The 24,693-nt window shown below is 44.8% G+C and overlaps 2 protein-coding genes across 10 annotated transcripts in view; one reads left to right on the top strand and one right to left on the bottom strand.

Moving 5' to 3' along the window:
• LOC143480328 (CAP-Gly domain-containing linker protein 4) overlaps positions 1–19,400 on the top strand; it is a 36,102-nt gene extending 16,702 nt beyond the window's left edge. For 5 of the 9 annotated variants that reach the window (XM_076977931.1, XM_076977932.1, XM_076977930.1 and 2 more), the window contains 6 exons: positions 10,173–10,358; positions 10,640–10,777; positions 12,150–12,273; positions 14,298–14,362; positions 14,584–14,656; positions 17,097–19,400. In XM_076977931.1, coding sequence (XP_076834046.1) covers positions 10,173–10,358; positions 10,640–10,777; positions 12,150–12,273; positions 14,298–14,362; positions 14,584–14,656; positions 17,097–17,523 — 1,013 coding nt within the window. In that variant the 3' untranslated portion in view covers positions 17,524–19,400. Of the gene's footprint in view, positions 1–10,172; positions 10,359–10,639; positions 10,778–12,149; positions 14,001–14,088; positions 14,363–14,583; positions 14,657–17,096 lie in introns of all 9 variants that reach the window. The other 4 variants (XR_013121818.1, XM_076977928.1, XM_076977929.1 and 1 more) reach the window with 4 other exon arrangements.
• Positions 19,401–20,427: 1,027 nt separating this feature from the next.
• The window catches only part of alk (ALK receptor tyrosine kinase), a 290,978-nt gene continuing 286,712 nt past the window's right edge, over positions 20,428–24,693 (bottom strand). Inside the window, 4 exon segments of the mRNA XM_076978386.1 lie at positions 20,428–22,444; positions 22,794–22,884; positions 23,588–23,722; positions 23,857–23,958. Coding sequence (XP_076834501.1) covers positions 21,500–22,444; positions 22,794–22,884; positions 23,588–23,722; positions 23,857–23,958 — 1,273 coding nt within the window. The 3' untranslated portion in view covers positions 20,428–21,499.

Raw genomic sequence — 24,693 nt, 5'->3', positions numbered from 1 at the left:
GGGGTGTGGGGGTGTGTTATTGCTCCATCACTTTCAGCCCAGTGGGCGTGACTCACTAAGTGTACCATTAAAAGGGTCTAATGGTTCTTCCACAGGAAGAAGAAGATACACTTATTTTCTCCTGCAATTATTTTCCCGTTTGCAGGTGATTTACGAACAATTATGTTGTTTTAAAATTGCAGTGGCCACACAGTTTCATTTACACAGAGGATTATTCATTTATGTTTAGTATGAAGAGGTAGAGTCCAAGTTTCAGTAATTACTCTTCTCAGTTAAAACAAATTATAATGATTTGTAGAGAAATAATCAGATTAACTTTGAAGTTCTAAATATCTTGAAGACGATCACTCTCAACGTATGTCATATTAATAATTAATTCATTAGGGCTCTAAATCAAAGATTTTATTCAAATTGTTGCTCACCAAGAATTTCTTGTAGACCATGCACTGTTCTGCATAATTAATATATACCATACACAACATACCAATTTGGAGCAATCGGGTCTCTCAGCTTGCTGTACGAGTTATCATAGTTTGTCATATTTACACACGAATTAAAATGCAGACGGTGTAGTCAATCAGTAGATTAGCACCATGCTATATGTATTCCATACATATAATTTTCTTGTAAAAGACAGAACTACTAAATCTGCTGCCTGAGAGTTGTCAGTTGTCATTAATATTCATGACATAAGAATACACAATCAGTTTCATTACAGGTGCTATTTATACGGCCTCCTTTAATCATATTGTGTTCGTTTCATTCCTTCAGTACAGGAGTGATATTTGAAAAGTAAACTGTGTTTTTAGGTTGCCAGACTTTAGGTCGGCACTAAATTGGTTATTTTGAAGTTAATGTAAATGGTTTGAGCTGATACAGACGTATGATGAAACGCGTCCCAGTGACCCAGCACCAGTCACATTAACTCGTTACTGGGATTTTGACATCCCTAATTCCACATGCATTCGAGCTGAAATGTACAGACATGTTTTATGTTTTATTCCGAGACTGGTAGAGCACTCATTTCGCCTCTGTAAAAATAATTGTGAGATGTGTGAAGCTAGTTTTGAAAACACTGCAGTACTTCCTGTCTTCGTGAAGTGTGCAGTTGCGGTGCTAGTTAAGACCGTTCACCAGAAGTAATCCGTCAGCCTATTTTGTGTAAATGTATTTACAATAATCCTGGTCGTTATCCTCCCAGGGTATTCTGGGTAGGCTTATTGAAGGGTGTGGAGCAATGCACTGCATTTTCAATTACATTTCATCCAATAAACAATAGGTTTAATTATGTTTAATAATAGATGAATGAACGTTACGTTTAATTGTGTATTTGCGAAGTGTATTTCCTCCTTTCTCTTCATACTCTATTCATGTAACACTACATGGCTCGCCACGACATTCAGCTGCAAAATAAACACTCGCTCCCATAACCTATTGCTCCCAGCTCTTGCGGCTTATATTTATTAGAGCGCGAAGTAAAAGCAGTCGCTAGGGCGGGCCAGAATTAATAGCGGGGCGGAGAAATGTGAAGCTAAGGTCCAAACTGGCAGCTGCGTGATCACGCGCCAGAGTCGGTTAATGCTTCTCTGGTGTGGTGGATGGTTTTAGCTAGAGTAAGAGCAGTCTAAGCTGATCACTCGTGTGTGTCCTGAGATGGCTCCTCAGCATCTTGTGTGTGTGTGTGTGTGTGTGTGTGTGTGTGTGTGTGTGTGTGTGTGTGTGTGTGTTTGTGTTCGCAAAAACAAACTTAACCACAAAGCCAAGATGTATTGGTTTGGTGTTTCTGCTGATATTTATAAATGTTCTCCTAAGTGGGTTACTGCTTAATTAGCACTATTCCTGACAGTTTTTGGTATCAAACAAACATCTAAGCACTGAAAAATGTGTGCTAGTCCTTTTATCGTGTAGCTATTGCTGTAGATTATTTTTCATGTGTACAAGATTTATTTTTGCTTGTTTGTTGGCCCGTATTGTTGACATTTCACAAGTACAGAGTCCTTGTGGAGGCGGGGCTGGAGTGCAGCAACGAGGGAAGAGGAGGGGCCTCGTGGTTGTACTCATTTGAATATTCTAGCCCGTTCTCCTCTCAGTCCTATTGACTACAGCTTTAACATGCTAATTGTCATCATCACAGGAATTTGGATTGATTTCTTGTAAGAGTGAGCTGGCAGGTTGGCTGCGAATGGCAGTCAGATTGAGTCGTGTGTTGGAAGGCAACTCAAGAAAAGCATATTCATATTCATTTTTCCACACTCGCATGTCAGTACTGCTATGTTCAGTGTTAAATGCTTTTTACCTTCGTTCTCGAATACGCAACTGACACATTCAGCAACGATCATACTTTTCCATATTATTTCATCATCTCCGAGCAAGACATGTCATGCCAAAATCATAAGATTGCCTGAAGAAATTCAGAAGAAGTGAATTTAAAAAGCCATTTAACTGCACTGCAGTTTCCTTTGAAAACTGGCCCTGCTGAGGATTCGTAGTTGGGCGTGAGGTAGAGGGCTTTGATCGGCAGCAAAGTCTAGGGCTCTTTCAGCTTTCTCACACACACACAAACACACACACACACACGCGCACACACAAACGTAGACACTTACCTGGCCTTTCAGGTGGTTTGTGTTATGCTGCTAGTGCCATAATCTGCTTCTGCCTTTGCTGGCCCATCATGTGTATTTTACATTCTAAGTCATAGCTTTCTCCTCCATGGATCTGCGTGCTGGGGCTCAGAACGTTTTATCAGCGTTGTCTCTGTGTCTTTCAATCTTGTCTTCTCTTTGTGTGCGATTGTGGATGAGCTCTCAGACATTCAGACGGGTACAATGGCCGCGGGACTGCAGCTTTCAGAACCTCGTGCCAATTATACACCAACCTTCGCATGACACTAACCCTGAGCTAAGACCCGCGACGCTGATCACGCCGTTCTGACAGGAAACCACGACGTGGTCAAGGAATGTTTACGTGACAGTAAACAAATAAAATGATTATAAACATCTGTGGTTATCATATTGAAGAAAAGGAACCTCCGTAAAAGAACTCGTATTTATAGTTACAGCTGTAGTTATAGCAGCTGGAGGCTGTGAAGGCAGATGATGCTGCGGTCATTTGAGTTCTGTCTGTTTTCCGTCTTTTTCGTTGTTCCTTCTAAATTACAGTTGACTACAGTCTGTAAAACTGCAACCTACAGTCTGTAAACCCGTAAGCTACAGTCTGTAACCACCAGAAGCTGGGAGTCTATAAAGTGGCTGGTCCACAATGACCTCACTCACATTTAGCAGAGTGTGTGTGTGTGTGTGTGTGTGTGTGTGTGTGTGTGTGTGTGTGTGTGTGTGTGTGTGTGTGTGTGTGTGAGTGAGAGAGACCGCTCATGTGTGCCCTAGGTATCGAACTCGTGACCTTGATATATTGCTAGCACCTACAGTCAAACGCTGGAGTACCTTTGTTTCCTGGGCTGTCCATTATGTCACAGCTATCACGCGTTTTCTACCCAATAGCCCGTGTGATCACGGGCGCTTCAGATGGCATCATCAGATGTTAAGCTGAGTGGAGTGGCTGCATCCAGCTCGAACACCAGCACCGTGACACCACCGTGGCCTCCATCTCCGCTCGAGACTCTCTCAGCACCATTACCGTTATGCTAACTCACCAATCATTTAGCTGTTTTACCATCCGTCCAGAAATTGCTCGTAATTGTTGCATAATTCCATTCTGTAGTTGCAACAGCATGAGAGGTGATGGGAGGTGTTATTTCGTAATTTTGTTGTCCAAGTGTGAATTATAGGGCTTGGTGATTTTGTTAGTGTTTTTGTGAATGTTGCTAATTTTTCTGTCCTCACTCGAAAGTGCTTTGTGCTTACCTCAATCGGCAGCGTCTGATTGGTGGGGGGTTTTATTTGTCTTTTTGCTGTATGTCGTGTCTTGCCTTGCCCACACTTCTGTGCTCCACTACTGAATTTAATGCTTTTCTTGCAGCTTTCAAATAGCTTGGGCTTCATTCCATACCGAGTATCAAGTCGCTGGTTATGGATATTGACTCAAACACAGATAAAGCACGTAGAACTGTGGTGATGGTGATGTAAGGTGGGTCACCAGCATGATTGGGTTATTACTTCTAAACCTTAAGATGTGCTTCTCTAATTATAAATGCCTAAAACATAAAGTTTAAGATGATACATAGATTGCAGATGAGAAAGTTAGAGATAAAAATATTTGCAGAGAAACAGAACATTTTGGACATGGGTCCATCGACAGCTGTACATGCTCATGCAGAACTCGGTTTATGAAATTTTTTACTGCATTTATTAAAACGTGGAAGCATTTAGGATCCAGAACAAGTCGGCCAAGAGTTGGCAGAGCCCGTAAAGTTTCAGAGTTGGGTCACCAAGTGATGAGGTGCGTAAGGTGGCTAATGCTCTGATGACTCAATAACCACGGAGATCCAAACCACCCGTGGCATCAACACCGGCACCAACACGGGCTCCTTCCTGGCAAGGACGTCCGCAGCTGAACAGCCTACGCTGCCGGGCATTGGGAGGGAGTGGCGCGCGTCCCCGCTGGAGCTGTGCAAGCATGTGGAGTGATTTGTGGAACCGCATGGAGCGAATCACGTTTTTTTCTATGCGGTAGCCTGATGGACAGGTCTGGGTTTGGGAAATGCCATTTCCTGCCTGCCTGCATCGTGCCATCTGTAAAGTTTGGTGGAAGACGGATATTCTTTGGGGATGTTTTTTCAGGGGTTGGCCTAGGCCACTTAGTTCCAGTGAAGGGAAATCTTAGTGCTTCAGCAAGACGTTTTGGATGCCAGTATGCGTCCAACTTTGTGGAAGGTCCTTTTCTGCTCCAGCGGGACGGTGCCCCAGAGCACAAGGCAAGACCCATGAAGCCACGGCTGGGTGAGTTTGGGGTGGAGGAGCATTAATGACCTGCACAGAGCCCTGACCTCCACCCCATCACACACCTTTGGGAGGAACTAGAATGGGGATTGCGAGCCAGGCCCTTTTCTCCAACCTCACAAAGCTCTTCTGGATGAATGGGCAAGAAAATCCTATAGACACACTCCAAAATCTTGTAGAAAGCTTTTACAAGAGCGGAAGCTGTTATAGGGGATGAATTCCATACATATATATACACACAGTGTGTCCCCGCTTATCGTTGGGTCTGGTTAACGACAGACCGGAGTTACGGAGTTTTTTTATTTTGCGCGGTGGGCGGAGGAGCAGTGGCAGCAGTGGAGTGTTGTGCAGCCTCCACCGCAGCCCATTTCGACAACGCGATCGCTCTTTCTCACGCTGTACGCACGTTGTTCGTTTTTTTTCTATATTTACGATCAAAATCTAGGGTCATGCTTAACGAGAAAAACTGCTTTTCGACTTTTCAGTCTCTAACCCCGTTGTTAAGCGGGGACTCTATATGTGTGTGTGTGTGTGTGTGTGTGTGTGTGTACACACATACATTGTTGCAGACAGTAGTTTTATCTCTGGCTACACACTTTGTTTTGGTCGTCCTGTAGTCCTTTATTGGTGGTGGCGGGATGCTGGCCGCGGGACGCTGTTGGCTGGATGCTTTTGGTTGACGCTGTATTTCCACTCCAGCCGTGACACCTGAGGTGATTGAAAACATCAGCAGCTCTGCTATGTCTGATCCCCTCATATCAGTGCAACACACACTAACACCACGTCAGTGACACTGCAGTGCTAAGAATGATCCCGAATAATACCTGCTCTGTATAAAACCCAAATAATAAAAATATAACTCAAATAGTACCTGCTCTGTATAAAACCCAAATATTAAAAATATAACTCAAATAGTACCTGCTCTGTATAAAACCCAAATAATAAAAATATAACTCAAATAGTACCTGCTCTGTATAAAACCCAAATATTAAAAATAACTCAATTAATACCTGCTCTATATAAAACCCAAATAATAAAAATATAACTCAAATAGTACCTGCTCTGTATAAAACCCAAATATTAAAAATAACTCAATTAATACCTGCTCTGTATAAAACCCAAATAATAAAAATATAACTCAAATGGTACCTGCTCTGTATAAAACCCAAATAATAAAAATATAACTCAAATAGTACCTGCTCTGTATAAAACCCAAATATTAAAAATAACTCAATTAATATCTGCTCTGTATAAAACCCAAATAATAAATATAACCCGAATAATACCTGCTCTATATAGATCTTTGAGGGTCCATGGAGAGAAACTGTAGTAGCAGAACTTCAGCATGCATCTGTAGTAGCAGAAATACAGCATGCATCTGTAGTAGCAGAAATACAGCATGCATCTGTAGTAGCAGAAATACAGCATGTAACTGTAGTAGCAGAAATACAGCATGCATCTGTAGTAGCAGAAATACAGCATGTAACTGTAGTAGCAGAAATACAGCATGTAACTGTAGTAGCAGAACTTCAGCATGCATCTGTAGTAGCAGAAATACAGCATGCATCTGTAGTAGCAGAAATACAGCATGCATCTGTAGTAGCAGAAATACAGCATGTAACTGTAGTAGCAGAAATACAGCATGCATCTGTAGTAGCAGAAATACAGCATGTAACTGTAGTAGCAGAAATACAGCATGTAACTGTAGTAGCAGAAATACAGCATGCATCTGTAGTAGCAGAAATACAGCATGCATCTGTAGTAGCAGAAATACAGCATGTAACTGTAGTAGCAGAAATACAGCATGCATCTGTAGTAGCAGAAATACAGCATGCATCTGTAGTAGCAGAAATACAGCATGCATCTGTAGTAGCAGAAATACAGCATGCATCTGTAGTAGCAGAAATACAGCATGCATCTGTAGTAGCAGAAATACAGCATGCATCTGTAGTAGCAGAAATACAGCATGTAACTGTAGTAGCAGAAATACAGCATGCATCTGTAGTAGCAGAAATACAGCATGCATCTGTAGTAGCAGAAATACAGCATGTAACTGTAGTAGCAGAAATACAGCATGCATCTGTAGTAGCAGAAATACAGCATGCATCTGTAGTAGCAGAAATACAGCATGTAACTGTAGTAGCAGAAATACAGCATGCATCTGTAGTAGCAGAAATACAGCATGCATCTGTAGTAGCAGAAATACAGCATGTAACTGTAGTAGCAGAAATACAGCATGTAACTGTAGTAGCAGAAATACAGCATGCATCTGTAGTAGCAGAAATACAGCATGCATCTGTAGTAGCAGAAATACAGCATGTAACTGTAGTAGCAGAAATACAGCATGCAACTGTAGTAGCAGAAATACAGCATGCATCTGTAGTAGCAGAAATACAGCATGCATCTGTAGTAGCAGAAATACAGCATGCATCTGTAGTAGCAGAAATACAGCATGTAACTGTAGTAGCAGAAATACAGCATGCATCTGTAGTAGCAGAAATACAGCATGCATCTGTAGTAGCAGAAATACAGCATGCATCTGTAGTAGCAGAAATACAGCATGTAACTGTAGTAGCAGAAATACAGCATGCATCTGTAGTAGCAGAAATACAGCATGCATCTGTAGTAGCAGAAATACAGCATGTAACTGTAGTAGCAGAAATACAGCATGCATCTGTAGTAGCAGAAATACAGCATGCATCTGTAGTAGCAGAAATACAGCATGCATCTGTAGTAGCAGAAATACAGCATGTAACTGTAGTAGCAGAAATACAGCATGTAACTGTAGTAGCAGAAATACAGCATGCATCTGTAGTAGCAGAAATACAGCATGCATCTGTAGTAGCAGAAATACAGCATGTAACTGTAGTAGCAGAAATACAGCATGTAACTGTAGTAGCAGAAATACAGCATGCATCTGTAGTAGCAGAAATACAGCATGCATCTGTAGTAGCAGAAATACAGCATGCATCTGTAGTAGCAGAAATACAGCATGCATCTGTAGTAGCAGAAATACAGCATGCATCTGTAGTAGCAGAACTACAGCATGTAACTGTAGTAGCAGAAATACAGCCTGTAGCTGTAGCAGCAGCACTACAGCCTGCAGCTGTAGCATTCATTACATCTATCAAATTAAATTAAATTCTCTCAACCTGAGACAACTGGTTTGTTCACAACAGAAGTAAACTTAACAATAAAACCTCTATTCTTAATTAAATAAATCAAATACCCAGTCTGGTAGACATTCAGGAACTTCAAGTATTTTTTTTAAATAATGTGTATATCGCCACCTTGAAAATGCTCATTTTTCTTCGGCTTGCTCCTGACTCGCCATTTCTGCCTCTTCTCTAGGTGTTACACCAAGAACAAAGACCTATCGAGATCTGTTACTCCTCACTAGCCTGGGCAGCGGTCCACTCTAATTACTGTTATATATGTATATCAATATATAGTAATGCACCGCTTTTAATGACCAGTAACGTCAACAGCGTTGTAATGACAGGAAAAGTAATTAATTATATTATCCTGTTACTGACAAAATGACACCGTTACCTAACGTTATTCGCAACACTGGTTTTAAGAAAAAAAATATTAAACATACATGTAGACACAAAATATTTAGACAAACAAACAATTTATTAGTTAGTAGTCAACATAGTTAAAATGTTTATTTAATATTGAATTGATCAAACAAAATTAGCATTCTATTGATGATCAGAAATTGATCAGCTGAGGTGATGACCTTTGCTAGCTGGCCGAGTTGCCAGAACTGACCTTTGCTTTCTGTGCTGCCCTGTGCGTGTTCAACCACTGCTGTCAAAACGTAAAAGACATTCCATGTTTTGTAATGTAAAACATAAACTGTGTTTTAGAATGCAGTGAGCAGATGCAAAAACACAGTTTTGCTGGTGCAGAATCGGTCCTGTGCTGTAAAGGAAGCCATTCACCACACTACTCTCTTCAACTCATTTAACATTAACACTTAAAAACAGGAAGACGGCAGGTTTGGACAGAGCAGATCTGTAATTTCGAATGAGGAGAACCTTCTTCATGCCATAAATGTGCTATAATTAATGTGCTGTACAAAAGGACATCAAGCTCTCTAAAGTAGAGGAAGGTGTCTGCGGACTATATTTAGTGCCTGAGTTCTGGAAGGCATTTAATCAGGTTGGCTCAAACAGCTTTTCCTGACAAGATATCCTATGCAACACTAAGCTTCCTAAGACATGGGAGGAGTTCTGTGTTAGCCCCTAACTTGTTTCATTAACGAACTTCTTGGCCCGTGAAGGTCCTGGGATGTAAAGGTTTAATGACATCTCGACCCACCTGCATTAAAAGACAAGCCTAGTCCTCCAAGCTGCCTAACTCCATTTGAGCAGGTTAGCCGAAGGCCTTCAGCCTGGTCTGGTCATCATCTCCCTCAGCATCATCTCCTTCAGCCTGGTCTGGTCATCATCTCCCTCAGCATCATCTCCTTCAGCCTGGTCTGGTCATCATCTCCCTCAGCATCATCTCCTTCAGCCTGGTCTGGTCATCATCTCCCTCAGCATCATCTCCTTCAGCCTGGTCTGGTCATCATCTCCCCAGGCCTGTAATGACACAGGTCCCTCACTCCCTTGCCTTGATGACGTGCAGCACCGGCACATGCGAGCACTAAAGTTCGCTAAAGTGAACACCAGCCCCAAATCCTTCTCTTTCATTTTTTTACTGTCTAGTCTCCTGTATAAATACATGAAGGAAATGATGGAAGGTATAATAAAATGAATTTGTTGAATGTACATCAAGTGCATTCAGTGTGGTTATTGGCTTTTACTGTAGAGACAGGAATAAATACAAAATTCTCTAGTAGGATTGGGACAGGACCAATTGTTTATACTCTAATTTCGCTCCGTTCTTGTTGGACGGAGGCCCTGGGGTCTGCTCCTCAGCTTTTATTAGTCTGAATGAGGGACGTATATATTGCAGAGTTCCCATGATGCCAAAACTCTGTATGGTCACCAGAGGACAATGAATGTCGGGGGAGCATAAAGCTGTATGTTTATGGCTGATATTAACGTGCACGACTGCGGACTCTCCCAGCAGGAGTGCGTTTGTGGGTTTGTAGCCAGAGTTTTTTTGTGTGCTCGTGCCGTGAGCTGAAGTGACTCCCCTGTCTTCTCTCTCAGTTAACATTAGGTCTTCGGTCAGTGTGAGGGGCTCTTTGCCCCGCCCCCCTGCTCTTTGCCCCGCCCTTGGTGTTCTCTGTGACACTCAGACGAGCCTCTTCCTCATCCTCAGGTCCTCTGTCGCGGAGCTGTTCCACATCCTCATCCTCCCTGGACTCCAGGCAAGTCCCAGGCCGCCACCCACGGCTCCCCGCCCCCCGCCAGCGACGCCCCTTGCGGCCGCGCCAGGACCCCGCCCCCCCGACCGCCAGATCCACGCCGCCGCCGTTCCAGCCCCGCCCACTCACCAGCTCGTCTGGTAGGGTTCACACACATGCGGCTGTCTCCCCGCAGACGCAGTGCAGACGGGCTTTACATGCGCAGACCTGCCCGGCGCTTCCGCCCCAAACGTCTGATATACGCATTTATCTCCAGGCATCCGTTAACACAAGAACGATCATAACTGGTGATGATTTATAATAATGATTGGTGATGATGTAGTTGTGGTTGCTTTGTGATCAATACCGACCAATCGCTGCGACCGGGTGGATGCAAATCTCTCCGAGAGCGAGGCAGATGATTGGGTCGTCCCTGTCTCAGGGCCGTCCCGCAGCAGAGCGCCGTTGGCTGGCAGCTCCGTGTGCGAGGTTCCCGAGGTGCGTCTGGGGGAGCGTGTGCTCGTGGCCGGCCAGAGGACGGGGGTTGTCCGCTTTTACGGCAGGACCAGCTTTGCTCCAGGTAGGGTCTCACCAAGGACTTCATTCTTCACGTCGTCCTCAGCGACTGGATACATGATGCTCTTGGCTCATTCCTCGGTGGGGTTCCTCTGTTGAGCTTCATCAGCTCACGCCGCATGGGGTCTTTACGAAAACGCTGCTCTAAGGAAAAGTTGTTGCAAATATCAATGACTTTTTAAGAAGTTTACTACTACAACTATCAGCGACGGTGGTTGATCTGAGTACTGGCTCAGACAAGCCACGAACTTCATGTTGTTGTCAAGGCTGTTGTGAGGAAAAATTAAGGATTTTAACTGGCAGAATGAGCAAAAACAGGAATCGTAGCATTTGAGATACGAGGAGAAAGTGGAGTCTGTACAGCGTTGATACGCAGCTCATTCACCTCCCTGTGTGCCGGGAGGGAGAGGGGAGTTACTCCCTCTTTCACTGGGTCCACACGCATCTCCCAGTGCAGCAGGTGCTCCATCACCACCACGTCCCTTACGTGGTGCAGACGCAGCCGCGCTGTGGTCGCCTCGAGCAGCACAGCCTTCATCTGCCATGCAGCCAGGACGCTAGTTCCAGCGGCACGTTAAAAAGTCAGAAATTACACAAACACATCTGACACAATACATCACACAAGCAGAGGGCCTTCCCAATCCACATAGTGTTTCATATCCATCTGTTGAATAAATGGCTATTAATTACAAATTTATTATAACATTCTTTAACCTTGGTAATGAATTAAAAGGTTCTTAAGTTACATTTTTAATATTATGCAACTGTTTGAAATAATACTTTATATAATATTATTTTTGTAAGGGAGCTTAGAGACTTAGCTAACTACTAGATCTCTTTGTGTATTTGCTTTCTTTAATAAATCTGTTGGGAAAACATCAAACACTTAAACATTTGTGCATGAGTCACTCTCCATCTCTCCGTCTCTCTTTCTTCTGTTCAGTCTCAGGCTGAATTCTTAGTGGGATGCCTAAAGTGAGTTCTTGTCCTCATCTGAGGTCAGGCTGGGGTGGGTTTGCCTCACGTCCTCCCCAGGGTAGTGAAGAATGGCTTTTCCTCCCTGGCCCATTAAAGGAAGCTGCGTTAGAGGAGAATAAAACACATCCCTTTCCCCCGACAACAAAATGACAAGTCTGTGTGCGTCCGTGCCCCCCCCCCCCCCGTAATGTCTGTCTGCAGGAGAACGATTGCGTTGACGTATTATGTCAGATGTGTTTTTGTGTGCTTGTGTGTGTGTGTGTGTGTGTGTGTGTGCTTGTGTGTGTGTGTGTGTGTGTGTGTGCTTGTGTGTGTGTGTGTGTGTGTGCTTGTGTGTGTGTGTGTGTGTGTGTGTGTGTGTGTGTGTGTGTGTGTGTGTGTGTGTGTGTGACCCACAGGTTTCTGGCTAGGGATTGAACTGGACAAGCCCAGTGGGAAGAATGATGGCTCTGTCGGAGGGGTGAAGTATTTTAGCTGCCCCCCTAAACATGGTGTGTTTGCCCCACCCTCTCGAGTACAGGGGTAAGTGGGTAAGGTCGCACATTGGCTAGCGTGCTCATGTATTCATCTGATTTGATCTGCTGTTGTCAGGTTGTCTGTGTATTTATACGTTTACTCTTTGAGAGGGACATTGTGAGAGTGATTCACAACGACATCCGTGTTTCAGAAGAGGGTTTTGATTTGTTGAACAGGATGTTCAGTCCCTTCTCTAACGCCTCCATCTTGGCCGATGGTCTGGGAGTCTTTCTTTATTATCCCTCAAACAGACAGCTGCATCATTAGACTGCATGTGTGACATTTAAAGGGGGATGATTTAAAGCAAATTACCCAAATGAAGTGTTTAAAAAGGTCTGTAACAGGAAAAGAGTGCGCATAGTGTAAGGGAAGAGGACCACGGCTTTTGTTTTCATTTTATGCACCTAATTAGTCATTTCTGCCGCAGTTCTTAGGCTGTGTGTGTCCTAAGAGTTTCCTGAGTGCCACAATAATCTTTATTATTAATTCAGTGGCATTTAGTAAATCAACTGGTTTTAACCCAGATTCTAAAATAGCAGGATGTTTGGGGACGTTAAGTTCCCCAGCAAAATGACTACAGAAATGGAGAAACCTCTCAAGGGATGTAATGAATTGTTTTCGGCTGTGTTGACCTGGCAGTCTGTTGGTAAATAACTCTGAAACTCCAGCTGTTTCTGTGACGCTGTATTTTAGTTTAGTTTAGTTAGGGTGAATTGGATGAATATGCAAAGAGCTGAATGTCCCACTTCATACATGCCATTGATTATGTGAGCTGTGTAGTCATGGCTCTTTATGTTGGTTCTCTTTCGGTAGAAACAGGATTTGGGGTCTTCAAAAACGAATGAAACCAACTTGGAAATGGGGGTGGGGTGGCAGGTTTAAGGTGCTGCCCCCCTCTGATCACTGAGTGTAGTCCCATAGGAGAAATACAGGCAGTGTCTTATTCATGAGTTTTGGGAGAATTATGCTAGCAAATTTCTTAATACTCGATAAGCGTTTAATTGACACTTCCCTGCTCTTCAGTTTCCTCTTCTGCTGGCTTCCAGTATGTCCAGTATGTCGCCCTGGACATCTCTCCCAGCACAGTGTCCTTCCTCACACGTGAAGCCTGCCCCACAAGGCCACTGTCGGCCCCGCCACTGGGACACAGCCACCTCTAGTGCCCCTGGCCCCTGTTACCAATTAACCCTTAACCCCCAGGGCAGCCATGGAGACGGAGTGTCCGGCTGAACTAATGGAGAACTTCGACATCCTGGAAGTGACTTTCTGAACGTTTACTGATCTCCATCTCGTCAGACTGAGATCATTGTTGGACACACACGTGATAGCAGCTGTGCAAGGCTCCGCACAACCTTTCACCCCACGTCCAGAACCACACGTGCCCTTCAAACGCACGTGAAGGCAGTTTGCCAAAGCAGGGCGCAGATATTTGAAGTCTAATTACACATTCTGTTTGATTTACTGAGATTCATCCAATTAGCGGTGGCCAGTTTTGCCTGAAAATTCCTATGTCTCTTGAAATCAGGAAGGGGGCAGGCGTGACTGCTGGTTTCTGTGATTCCGTGCGGCATTGGTGCCTGAAAGCACAACGGTGCAGCTCACCAGCCGAGTGCAATTAGCAGCCGGTCCAGTGTGCAGCTTGGGGCACTAACTCACTAACTAACTCCGCCCCCTCTCCGGATCAGGCGTTCGTCTTCGACTCTCCGCTGGCTGTGTGCTGCGACCTCGCGCGTGTAGGTCTCCCTCCCGAGCTTGCGTCAATATTACCAACTGTTCTCTGCATTAATGCTTAAATATAATAAAGGGAATCGATATCGGCAGGGCTGCTGGCGCGGTCCACGTCGCAAGATCGATCAGCGCCGCCGTCTCTGGACTTTCGAAGGCGTGCATCACCAGCGGTTAAATTTAAAGGACGTCACCGAATTCCCGCCCGAGTTCTGAGGGGGCTGTGTCACACCAGGGTCGTATCAGAGGGCGGCTGTTTGCTGGAAATGATGGCGATTGATATTGCGTGTTTGCTTTGCTCTCAGGATCCATGGGTCCGTGGATTGCCTGTCAAAGCTGTCCTCCCCTTGGCATAATCACAGCCTCACCGGTGAGCCCTCTGTAGCATGTGTGCGTGTGCTTCTCGGGGTGGTCTGGTGATCCACCGATTCTAAACAGAAGTGGTGTGAAAGATTACTGTAATCGTATTGGCAAATGACAGTAATCACAAATGTGGGTGTGTGTGTGTGTGTGTGTGTGTGTGTGTGTGTGTGTGTGTGTGTGTGTGTGTGTGTGTGTGTGTGTGTGTGTGTGTGTGTGTGTGTGCGTGAGGTACAGGAATTCGTCGTAGTTATAGCACCTCTACAGCCATCGCTGAGCCCAATCAGAGGACTTCAGTTAACCGGTGAGAAGACTACAACATCCACACACACCCTGGAACTCACTTGACAAACACATTCCTATGGTGTCAGACCCAATCAGGCCCATGTAGAACAAATTATACCTGACTTGTGCAATTCAGTCCAGCTCGCAAGGACCGGTCAGGTACACCCGAAGTCTCCTCACATACCTACTGTGTGTGATTTCCATCATGTCCATCAATACAGAGCAGTAAAGACAGTCCTGTAACAAAGAGAGAGTCATGGATTAAAGTTCTTCGTCACTACAACGGATTTCCGTCATTTGATTTTTTGGGGGGAAAATTCTGTCAAATCATAATAAACCACAGACGTGCGTGCTATCTGTTTTGTGGCCAAAATATGATCCTCTCACTGGCGCTCATCAGCGCTGGATGGATGTAATTTGATTGACTTGCGGGTCATTCCGCCTTCAGATTTTTCGGTCATTACATAAAAAAGTTACCTCCCTCCTTATACTTTCTCGAGTGACCGTGTCTCCGAAACGATATGTGGTAGTATAAAGGATAGTGTTGCCACCTGTCCTGGTTTTCCCGGGACTGTCCCGGTTTTCCCGGGCTGTCCCAGTTTGTCCCGGTTTTCCTTCTTTTTAATATTCGGTCCCGGCAAAAAAAACTAGGTTAGGTCAAACCACGATTCAGACTGTTTCTTCACACTTTAAATCCATTTTAAACCCCTCCGGTAACATTTTAACATTTCAACATTTCAAAAACTTTCGTTCGCCAGACCCCCACAACCCCGCTCAACAACTTAACTTCGCCACCCTGTGTCAGTATGACAGTGTCCTTGTTTTTTGTCAGACCTAGGTGGCAACCCTAATAAAGGAACACCCCTCAAAAACAGGGGAATGAATATTTACCTGACGAATTTTAATGTTGCAGTGTGTTCCAGGTTTGAAAAGTGCTGAAATTTAGGCTAAAGTACTTGAAAATGCTTGAACTTGTAACTGCTTCGTTTCACAACAAATATCTGTCTGACTGAACAGTTCTCTTGTATTACGTTAACAAATACGAGCCTCTTGTAATTCCAGGACAAAACATGAGACAACGTGAAGACGTTAAGATTGGGCATTTTTTAAATAAACCACCATTAAATAATGTGATAAAAAAGCGAATTATTTCGAATCGTTTTATTTAACATAGTGCTTGAATTCCACCTTGTAAAGGTGTATGAACCCTGCAAACATGACTACATCGCCGTCATCCATCCAGCGCTGATGAGCGCCAGTGAGAGAATCATATAATCGAGGGTCCGCGTGCCGAAAATGATGTCATTGCGGTGGCTCCACCCGTGCGCAAGAGCCTCGCACGCTGGCGATTCGCGAGGTCGTGCACCTCTCGAATTTTGTAACTTTGCGCGCACCGCGCTTCAGCGCAATGAACTAATCATAAATATTCATTTGTTCATTCATTTTGAATATTATAATGTCATGTCCATACTATAAAGTGACTACATTTCAATTTTTATTTGAATTTGTAGTGAAATATAGAAGGTATGCTTATTTATACTGAAGAATCTCCCCACCGATCACAGACTTTTCTTCATTTAGCTTTAATACAGTCGGAGAAAATAGGTGCATTTCTTCCATTTAAAATGTCAACTTTATTTCTAAACCAATTTAACATGGATGGTGTTGTTCTATTTATATTTAAAAGCTCTATCCAGTGGTGTGATTTAATTTGCCATTTTTGGATATTAAATTTTTTTGTAACATACCTACTTAGAGCAGGTAATCTTACGGCTTGTGTTTTTGGGATAGTGAATCTGATAAAAACAAGAGAGCTTCATACTTTTAAAACTCACCAAAAAACTCACCTTTTTAAAACACACCTTTTAAAACTCACCAGGATTCACTAAATTTGACTTGATCTTTAAATAATTTTCTGGAAGAGCACCCCCAGATAACTCCATTATATAAACATTTATGTACATTTATTGCTCAGGTGTTGCATTTTGTTGCTTCATAGATTCTCTCTTCTCTCCTTACACAGGCTGTTTAGATAAATATACTTTATAAATGTGTTTATTGTGTAGAATTAGGCAAAAGAGGCCTTGTCCCAACTACACCACATTGTCAGTAATTTCTGGCATTGTCTTTTGCCAGGAAAAATTTTCAGTCAAATGAAAATGTCTTGCTTTAACCCATGGACTAAGTGAAGGGAAAAAAAAAACAAGTGTCAGTAATTCTAGAGGGCAAAATTTAATAAAAAATGTAAAAAAAAAACATTTGAACTAATTATTATGTGTAATATCTATATTATATTTTGTGTTTTACATGTGAGAGCTGGTGTAAAGTTCAAATATTGTAAACATGTGAATGTTTAAGTGATACATCCAGAATTTTCAGTGGATAATTTTGTAGACTTTTACTTTGGCGGATGGAGTGAAACTGCAGATGATTGATTGAGTGCCTGTCCCTTTAATTAGCTCGCTTTCCGTCTCGTCGTCCTGCGGCAGCCATTCCTCGAGCGTGCGGCGTCGCCGGAGCACAGCGGGTGCAGGTTGGCAGAGTCGGGCGGCCCCCCGTCCGGGCGTGGCTCCTCCACGTTCGGGAGGCCCTCCGGGGCCCGGCGGCTCCCCAGTTCCGGAGAGTGGCGTGAAGCTGCACCCGGGCATGCAGGTCCTGCTGGGCGGCGCCAACGAGATGGGCACCGTCCGCTACGTGGGCACGGCCGACTTCGGCCCGGGCCTCTGGCTGGGCCTGGAGTTGCGCAGCGACAAGGGGAGGAACGACGGCTCGGTGGGCCGGCGCCGCTACTTCAGCTGCCGGCCCGGCCGCGGCGTGCTGGTCCGGCCCAGCCGGGTCACCTACCGTGGCATCAACGGGGCCAAGCTGGTGGACCAAGCCAGCTGAGCCGGCCAGCTTCTGCGGGACTGCGGGACGACTCCTGCATGCCTCTCAGCTCTCCCTACGCTGCAGGAACGCATGGGACGAAACGACTGATGTGCTGATGCGTTTTGAAGGCAGGAGGGAGGGGCTTATTCAGGAGGGAGGGGCTTATTAGCCCGTGTAATGAGGAAGACTGCTTTGTGTTTCCTGTCTCTAGATGTTGTTTACTTTGGATGCGTTTAGAATCATTGAACAAATATGCAGAACTTTGAATTATTTAGTGATCAATCATGAATTGGTTTTCATTTCCTAGATTTGAACGGTAAAACATTATTTGGTTTAGGTTATATGTATGGTGATAAGCTAAGCAGTAGCAACTTCTACGCACTTTAACAAAATGCAGTTTAAGGCAATGAATTTTGTTAAACATCATTGGCTTTTTCCTTATCTTTCATTTGAATCATCTTTCATTAATGGTTTCTGAAGATCATGGGTTTTGTGCTGAGCCTGAACCTCTAATATTTCTAATATGTCTGCCTTTATTTGGACTTCATGATGCCGCAGAGCACTTTACCTACACATAATTCTTGTTGGTTGAGGGAGGAATACTGCATAAAATAACACTGGTGTCACAGTTCAGTCATTTTGTCCCCTCGGTCTGAAGTTAGCTTTGTAATTCCCCAGGAAGGAAAACAGCTGATTGCTTCAGGCTTCATTTGATATAGCTGTTTTTGTTGTATCATTAATGATCTCTATAGAACAAGACAGTTGTAATGGAGATACTCCATCAAAGCCAGTGCGACGTCATGATAATTTAAGTCATTATCTTGGTCTTCTGTTTCATTAGCATCTAAAAGATCTCCAGATCTGAGCTAGTACATGAACAAAAAAAAACTATACAAAAATCCATTACAAAGTAAAAAGGTTTGTGTGTGTGATGCAGAAAGTGGAACTCTGTGTGTAGCAGAGTGAACTTTGCCAGTGTTGATGTGAAGTGTGAGGTGTTTGATTCCTCCATATATGGAGCAAAATATTTTCTTTCTCCCATCATCTATTATTCTATCATAAATTATATTTATGTACCGAGGAAAGTATTATTAAACTATATTTGGTGTATGCGTTTCATGTCCTATCTGGAGGTTAGGCCATCCAGGTTATATTGGCTAATCTGCAAGAAAGAGCCATTTGCTCCAGCTTTATACTAAAACCACACCATCCCGCTTTGATGGTAGAGTGTGTTAATCTCATCTATTGCACTATATTCTTAAAATGGCTCAAATGACTCGAGCACTCTTTTGTGGTTAGTGAGATGAGGTGAAGATCCAGGTGCTATTAGCCTGCGTGTGACCAGACCGAGATGTGCTCCTTTTAAGGGCAGGGAGAGATTTCGGGTGAAAACCCCAGTTACACCGCTGAGCCATCTAGGGTGACCTGTTGTTTACACACTACTTCCTGATCTACTACTACTGAACTACTGCTACTGAACTACTGCTACTGAACTACTGCTACTGAACTACTGCTACTGAACTACTACTACTGAACTACTGCTACTGAACTACTACTGCTACTGAACTACTGCTACTGAACTACTGCTACTGATCCTGTGTTGTTCTTTAAGAGATTCCACTGCACTCTTCCAAAACTGGCATGGCGTGAAGGAGACCCTGCTAAGACCGCAGAGAACATCGCCATCATGGGTGATGGTCTTCTTTGCTCAGCAGTTTGGATGCTCACTTCTGATTTGCAATGTGTGTTTGGTGTGTATGTTTTCTGGATTTAAATGATCTAGTGCTTTATGTACAGACTAGAGCTCTATGGTTTGTTTATATGTAGTGTACAAATGATTTCTTGTCAAATATGCAAGAAATAAAGATTCTAATAAAAAACAGGGGATTGTTCAACCGTGCCTCATCCTGAGTCTGGTCTCTGGAGCGTCGGCGCCTCCGTGTATTACACAACTATCTGGGGCGTGAGCAGCGGCTTGGAGAGACGCATCCTCTCAGCTCCGCTTCAGAAGTGATTTGGGTCTGTGCAGAACCTTCCGGATCAGCTTGGTCTGTGCTCACCAGAGTGAGTTCAAAAGCCCGCACAGCCCCAAAGAACCACTGCTGCACTTTCAACCATTTCATAATAAATAAAATAAAAAGTCATCTTTTCACAAAATTTCCTTTTCATGATTTATTTTGCCCCAGATATTAGGATTTGTGCTACGTTGAAACATCAGATGTGTTTCTTGTATAGGAGCAAAACGGATGTTAAATAATTTATTATTTATTTATAAATTAGCAGTAGATCGTCCCTCTCCATCGTCAGCTTCGCTCCTGTGATGACGTTAAAGGTGGCGCCATTCAATGATGGCTTACCTGTGTTTCTGACGCTACACGCCACCTGGCTTCTGACTCCGACTCGGGAAATTCAAAAGTCTGGGGACATTTCTTATGAATTAATAATGTTCTTAAACCCAGTGTTCTGCCCAAACTGGCCCTAAATCATATTCTCTTAAAAATCTCCCCTCACAACCATGTTAGCAGTAGGTAACAAGCTTCGTCCACTCCTGCCGGATGTGAGTTTTCCACTGGTAGTGGGTTCGGTGCTTTGTTCCGATTGAAAGTTTGGAGTGTGTTCCTTCATTAAAGTGTTCTTTCATTCACTCGTGACAGCTGACTCACAGGAGCAGGACTGGCCACAGCTCCATTAGCCGCACGAGGGAGGCACGAGATGAGGAGTCTCTCCTCACTAACATCTCTCTGCCCAGCACTCTGACTCTTTAATTATGCGTATCTCTGTTAAAATATGCTCATATTATACAAGACATTCAGTAGTAATTTTTTGGTAGAATTAAGAACAGTTTGTAAAACAGTTGGTAAAACTGGACATGTCCGTATAAATTTTAGCTTAAGACACTAAGTGAATGATATGTGGCCCTGGTAAAGTTGCTTAAAATTAGCCATTTATTGAAGTAAACTGAAACCAAGAGAAAGAACAAAGAGGAATAATTAATTAATTTCTCTGCAAAGAGGGCGATGACTCTTATATACACAAAACGCCTCGTTCAGAAGCCACAGGGTTAACTGAAAATAGTTGGAATGAGAGGGATCAGTACCTCAATTCCCCTTTGAGTTAAATACACAAATTTACACATCGTTCACGATTCACACAAACCCGCGCAGTGTTCAACAGTAAAAATCAATCTCGGACATGGCATTTCCTCATCACCGCTTCACCCCTGTAAAATACCATGGCAACTGATTGCGTTACTGTTATTAGCTTTCAGTCACCTCAAACGTCAGTCTGTTTGTTTAACACAAGCCATTAGCGATTCGTTTAATTCATTAAATTCCATGTCTGTTGAAAACTCCTGTTGTTTAAAAGGCAACCGAGTCCAAGAATGAATAAAATGAATGCATTATGAATGGAGTGGTGCCTTCAGAAGCACCCCCATTAATAATTTACACCGCATCCAAATAATAAATTAACAAATGAATAAATAAACAAGGAGGCAAGCAAACATCAACAAGCTCATTTCTTCCCCGTCTGGAAAAACGCCAGAATCCTGCGGCGCACTTCACAGGACTTCAAGTTCTCGTGGAGGAGTCCAGGTGTCGTCTCTACAGCTGTGGCCCTTCCGCACAACCTTCTCTAGGACCCAGGGGAGAAGTGAAAGCGAACCATTCTGCTGTATCTCAGCGAGTGACGTAGTGCCACGGTATTTCGAGCTGTCCTCCACCATCTCAACCCAAGGAAGTTCACTCCGTTCACGGTGAGCGTCACTTCGGGACTGACAGCTTGTTCTGAGGTCGTTACATAGCAAAAAAGTCAGGTGGTTTCCCCCACGTCGGCAGGAGGGAGGCGGGAATGTCGCCTTGGCGGAGAAGCGGGGGAGGGGTGGGGGTGGGGGAGGTTAGGGGTTAATGGCGGTGAGCTGAGGTGGGACCACACGAACGGCACAGTGTTTCTTGAGAGGGCACTAAAGAAGAGAGGAGGTCCGAGAGGGGCGGGGTTAAAGCACTGTGGCGTTGTGCCCTTCCATCTTAGGGAGTCTGGAGTCCTTCCCCGCCCCCATACTGACCAGCAGGGGGCGGCTGTCCTCGGGCCCGCTGGCTCGGACCAGAGAGATGGGTCTCTGCTGGCCCGGGTGGGGAGGAGGCGCGGCGGCCCCCTGGGGTCCGGATATGGCCATGGGGGCCTCCAGGGGGAGGCCCTGCTCTTGGTAGCCGTATCCGATGTTTCCGCAGGGGAACCGGCGCAGTCTGTAAAGCGGGACGGGGGGCAGGGCGGCCGAGTCCAGCAGCAGGGGGGCGGCGGAGGCGGCCGGGGGCGGAGGGGGCAGGAGCGGCCTGCACAGCCCCTGTTGGATCTGCTGCTGCTGGATCTGCTGCTGGTACTGCTGCCTCTGCAGGCCCAGGGCCTCGGCCACGGTCACGGTCCGGCCGGCGCGCTCCTGCCCCTCGGCCGCCGGCCGCTGCCCCCCGGACTGCCTCTGTGCCTGCTGCCGCTTCTGCTGCTGCTGGAGGAACCAGGAGCCGTAGGTGGGGTTCCACAGGTTGGTGGGCTTCCCGTTGCGACTCTCCTTCTCGCCCGGGTGGCCCTGGGTGAAGCCCAAGTTCACGAGGCCCCCGTCCGGGGCGGCCGTGGCGGTGGGGGCGGAGGGGGTCTTGCTGCAGACGGCCTGTAGGGGGACCGACTGCACCTGCAGTTGGACGGGTGGAGCCGCAGCGCCCGGGGCGGACGCGCTCTCGGCCGAGCGGGTGCTCATCAGCAGGGCTTCGGCCGCGCGCTTGGCCTCTTCCGAGCGGCTGGCGGCGGCCGCGGCCTCTTCTCCTCCCTGGGGGGCCACCAGCGGGGAGGCAGCGGCAGGGTCGTCCGGGCGCATGGGCACCTTCTCCTCCTCCTCTGGTACAGGACCGTACTCCACCGGCAGCGGGACGTTCACCACGTCCGGATCCTAGACAGCAGAAGGACGTTAAGAAATGAAAAAAAATCGCAAGGTTTAAAAGTGTCACACGCTTGTTAAAACCCATGACATCTGTTCAGGACTGTCAAACCTTTCACCTGTCAAACTGACATTTTTGTAAAGGCAACTAATCTCAAGTTTCACTTGTATCCTGCCGTCCTGCACGACTGGTACATTTTTCCTATAAAAGCTTCCAAAATACACAGAGAACATCTCCCTTATCGTTTACACTTCATGTGAATAACTTTCTTTTCTTGTCAAATTAATTATTAACAGAGTCGTTAAATTCCAAATAACGAATTAATTATTAAAACACTCGAAAGAAAATCCACAACTATACCTGCAAACAATAGTCAATCCTCTCAAGGACGGTTGAGAAGTTTGGCCTGTCTTCAGGTTGATGTTGCCAGCTCTGTGTCATAATCCGATATCTGTGTCAGACAGAGACAGAGAAATCCACCTCATTAATTGTTTGTTTCCTAGTTAGGCCTTCTTACCCTCCCTGTACCCAGCATGGCTGTTTACTGTGTGGGTGATTTTCGTTTCGGTAGCAGAGAGCGAAGCCAGAAGAAAAGACGACCAACTGAGATTTGATTCAGTCGAGCCTGTTTTTACATTAATTGCAATTCTCCTTTCAGCTGCACACCTCTGTGATGTTTTGTGCGTAATGCTGACGGCCTATTGGGCCTGTTGCTCTGCCGAATGAAGGTGTCATTTAAGGTTTGATTAGCTTCAGTGTGGAAAATAAACAGACCGAAATCAAACGCTTCTTTGCTTTCATATGAAACAGGGCTTTGTAGTCTTGCTCTAAATTGGATGAAGCTTTGCATTATTAATGCTGATTCAGTTCCTCAGCTTATAAACTTTACTCTTAAATGCACAACAGAGAGCAGAGAGAGTGGATGTAAATGACTGTTAACTCGAAGACAGTGAGTGATCACTGCAACACCTGCACAATGCATGTGGCAGCGCTGTGTGAGGTTGTGCAGTTCGTAAATGACAGAATACGCAATTAGTCTTTTAAAAATATTTTAAATATTTGTTAATGTATTAAATGGGAACCATCTTGTACCATCTGTGTGCGTGCGTGTGTGTGTGAGAGAGAGAGTTCGTCAGGCTATTTTGGCCACTCACACTGGTCCTGGGCAGTTCTTGGGAGGGTCCATCCTTCCACCATTAGTGACAAACTCCAGAACCTCCTGGTTACTGCGGCTGGGGTAGGGCATATAACCCAAAGAGAAGATCTCCCACAGCAGAACACCGAATGACCTGAATCACGAGGTGAAGGAACCGAGTGGTGAGAGGCAGGGGTCATACGAGCCTTTAGGGATGTGGCTAAATGGAATCCAATCAAAACAGACTGAAAAATGTAATTATTGTAGTCAGTACAATGTGGTGTTCACCATGTATCAGTTTTGGAGGTAAAAATTCCTTCCATAAAGGCCTCTGGAGGCATCCACTTGACTGGCAGCATGGCGCGACCCCCTTTCTTGTAGTAACTGGCTCTGTGGAGAAACACGTATCAGGTCATTTGGTTAGTCCTTTACACAGAGATCATTAGAGATGCCCACAGCAGGCCAGTTGAGAAGCACACTCACTGATTAACTTAATTCTTAGGACACAGACTAAAAAGAGCTGGCGAGAAAGAGAGAGTGAGTGAGAGAGAGAAAGAGAGAGAGAGAGAGAGAGAGAGTAGGAAGATGGTAAGAGGGATAGAACGTCTGGCTGTAGTCATAGAAACTCATCTCTCAAATTCATCTCTAACGTAGGCATATCTTAAAGCCTATTCAAATCCGTAGAATATCATCCTACATACAACCTATATTGATTGCTCCAATGTAAAAGTGCAGAGTAAAGAGAACTTTTTGAATTTTTTGATATATAGCAACTCGGCAAATTACCCTGCAGCAGAACAACGCTGAACATTTGTTTATGTCCCACAGATCTACAGGGCTTAACAAAGGAAGGTGGACGTTTTCCAGAGTATCTACAGTAATAACCACTCCAACTGGATCAGAACCAGTCCATATATTTTCTACGCTCTTAATTCTACTACATAAACTGCACACAATATGCAACCTTCCACAAACGTGTCTAAAACATCCCTGTGATCTTCTTATCAAAGGAGAAAATCCACTCAGCACGCACAACCCAGTCCCACTGACAATCAGACGCCTTTGCCTCTTTCAGACGGGCTCTTATCTGGGCGGCGCTCTCTATCGGATCAGCTCATGCCAACT

This window comes from Brachyhypopomus gauderio, chromosome 17 (genome assembly GCF_052324685.1).
Source record: "Brachyhypopomus gauderio isolate BG-103 chromosome 17, BGAUD_0.2, whole genome shotgun sequence".
Lineage (NCBI taxonomy): Eukaryota > Metazoa > Chordata > Actinopteri > Gymnotiformes > Hypopomidae > Brachyhypopomus > Brachyhypopomus gauderio.
This window is presented reverse-complemented; position numbering and strand designations above follow the sequence as displayed.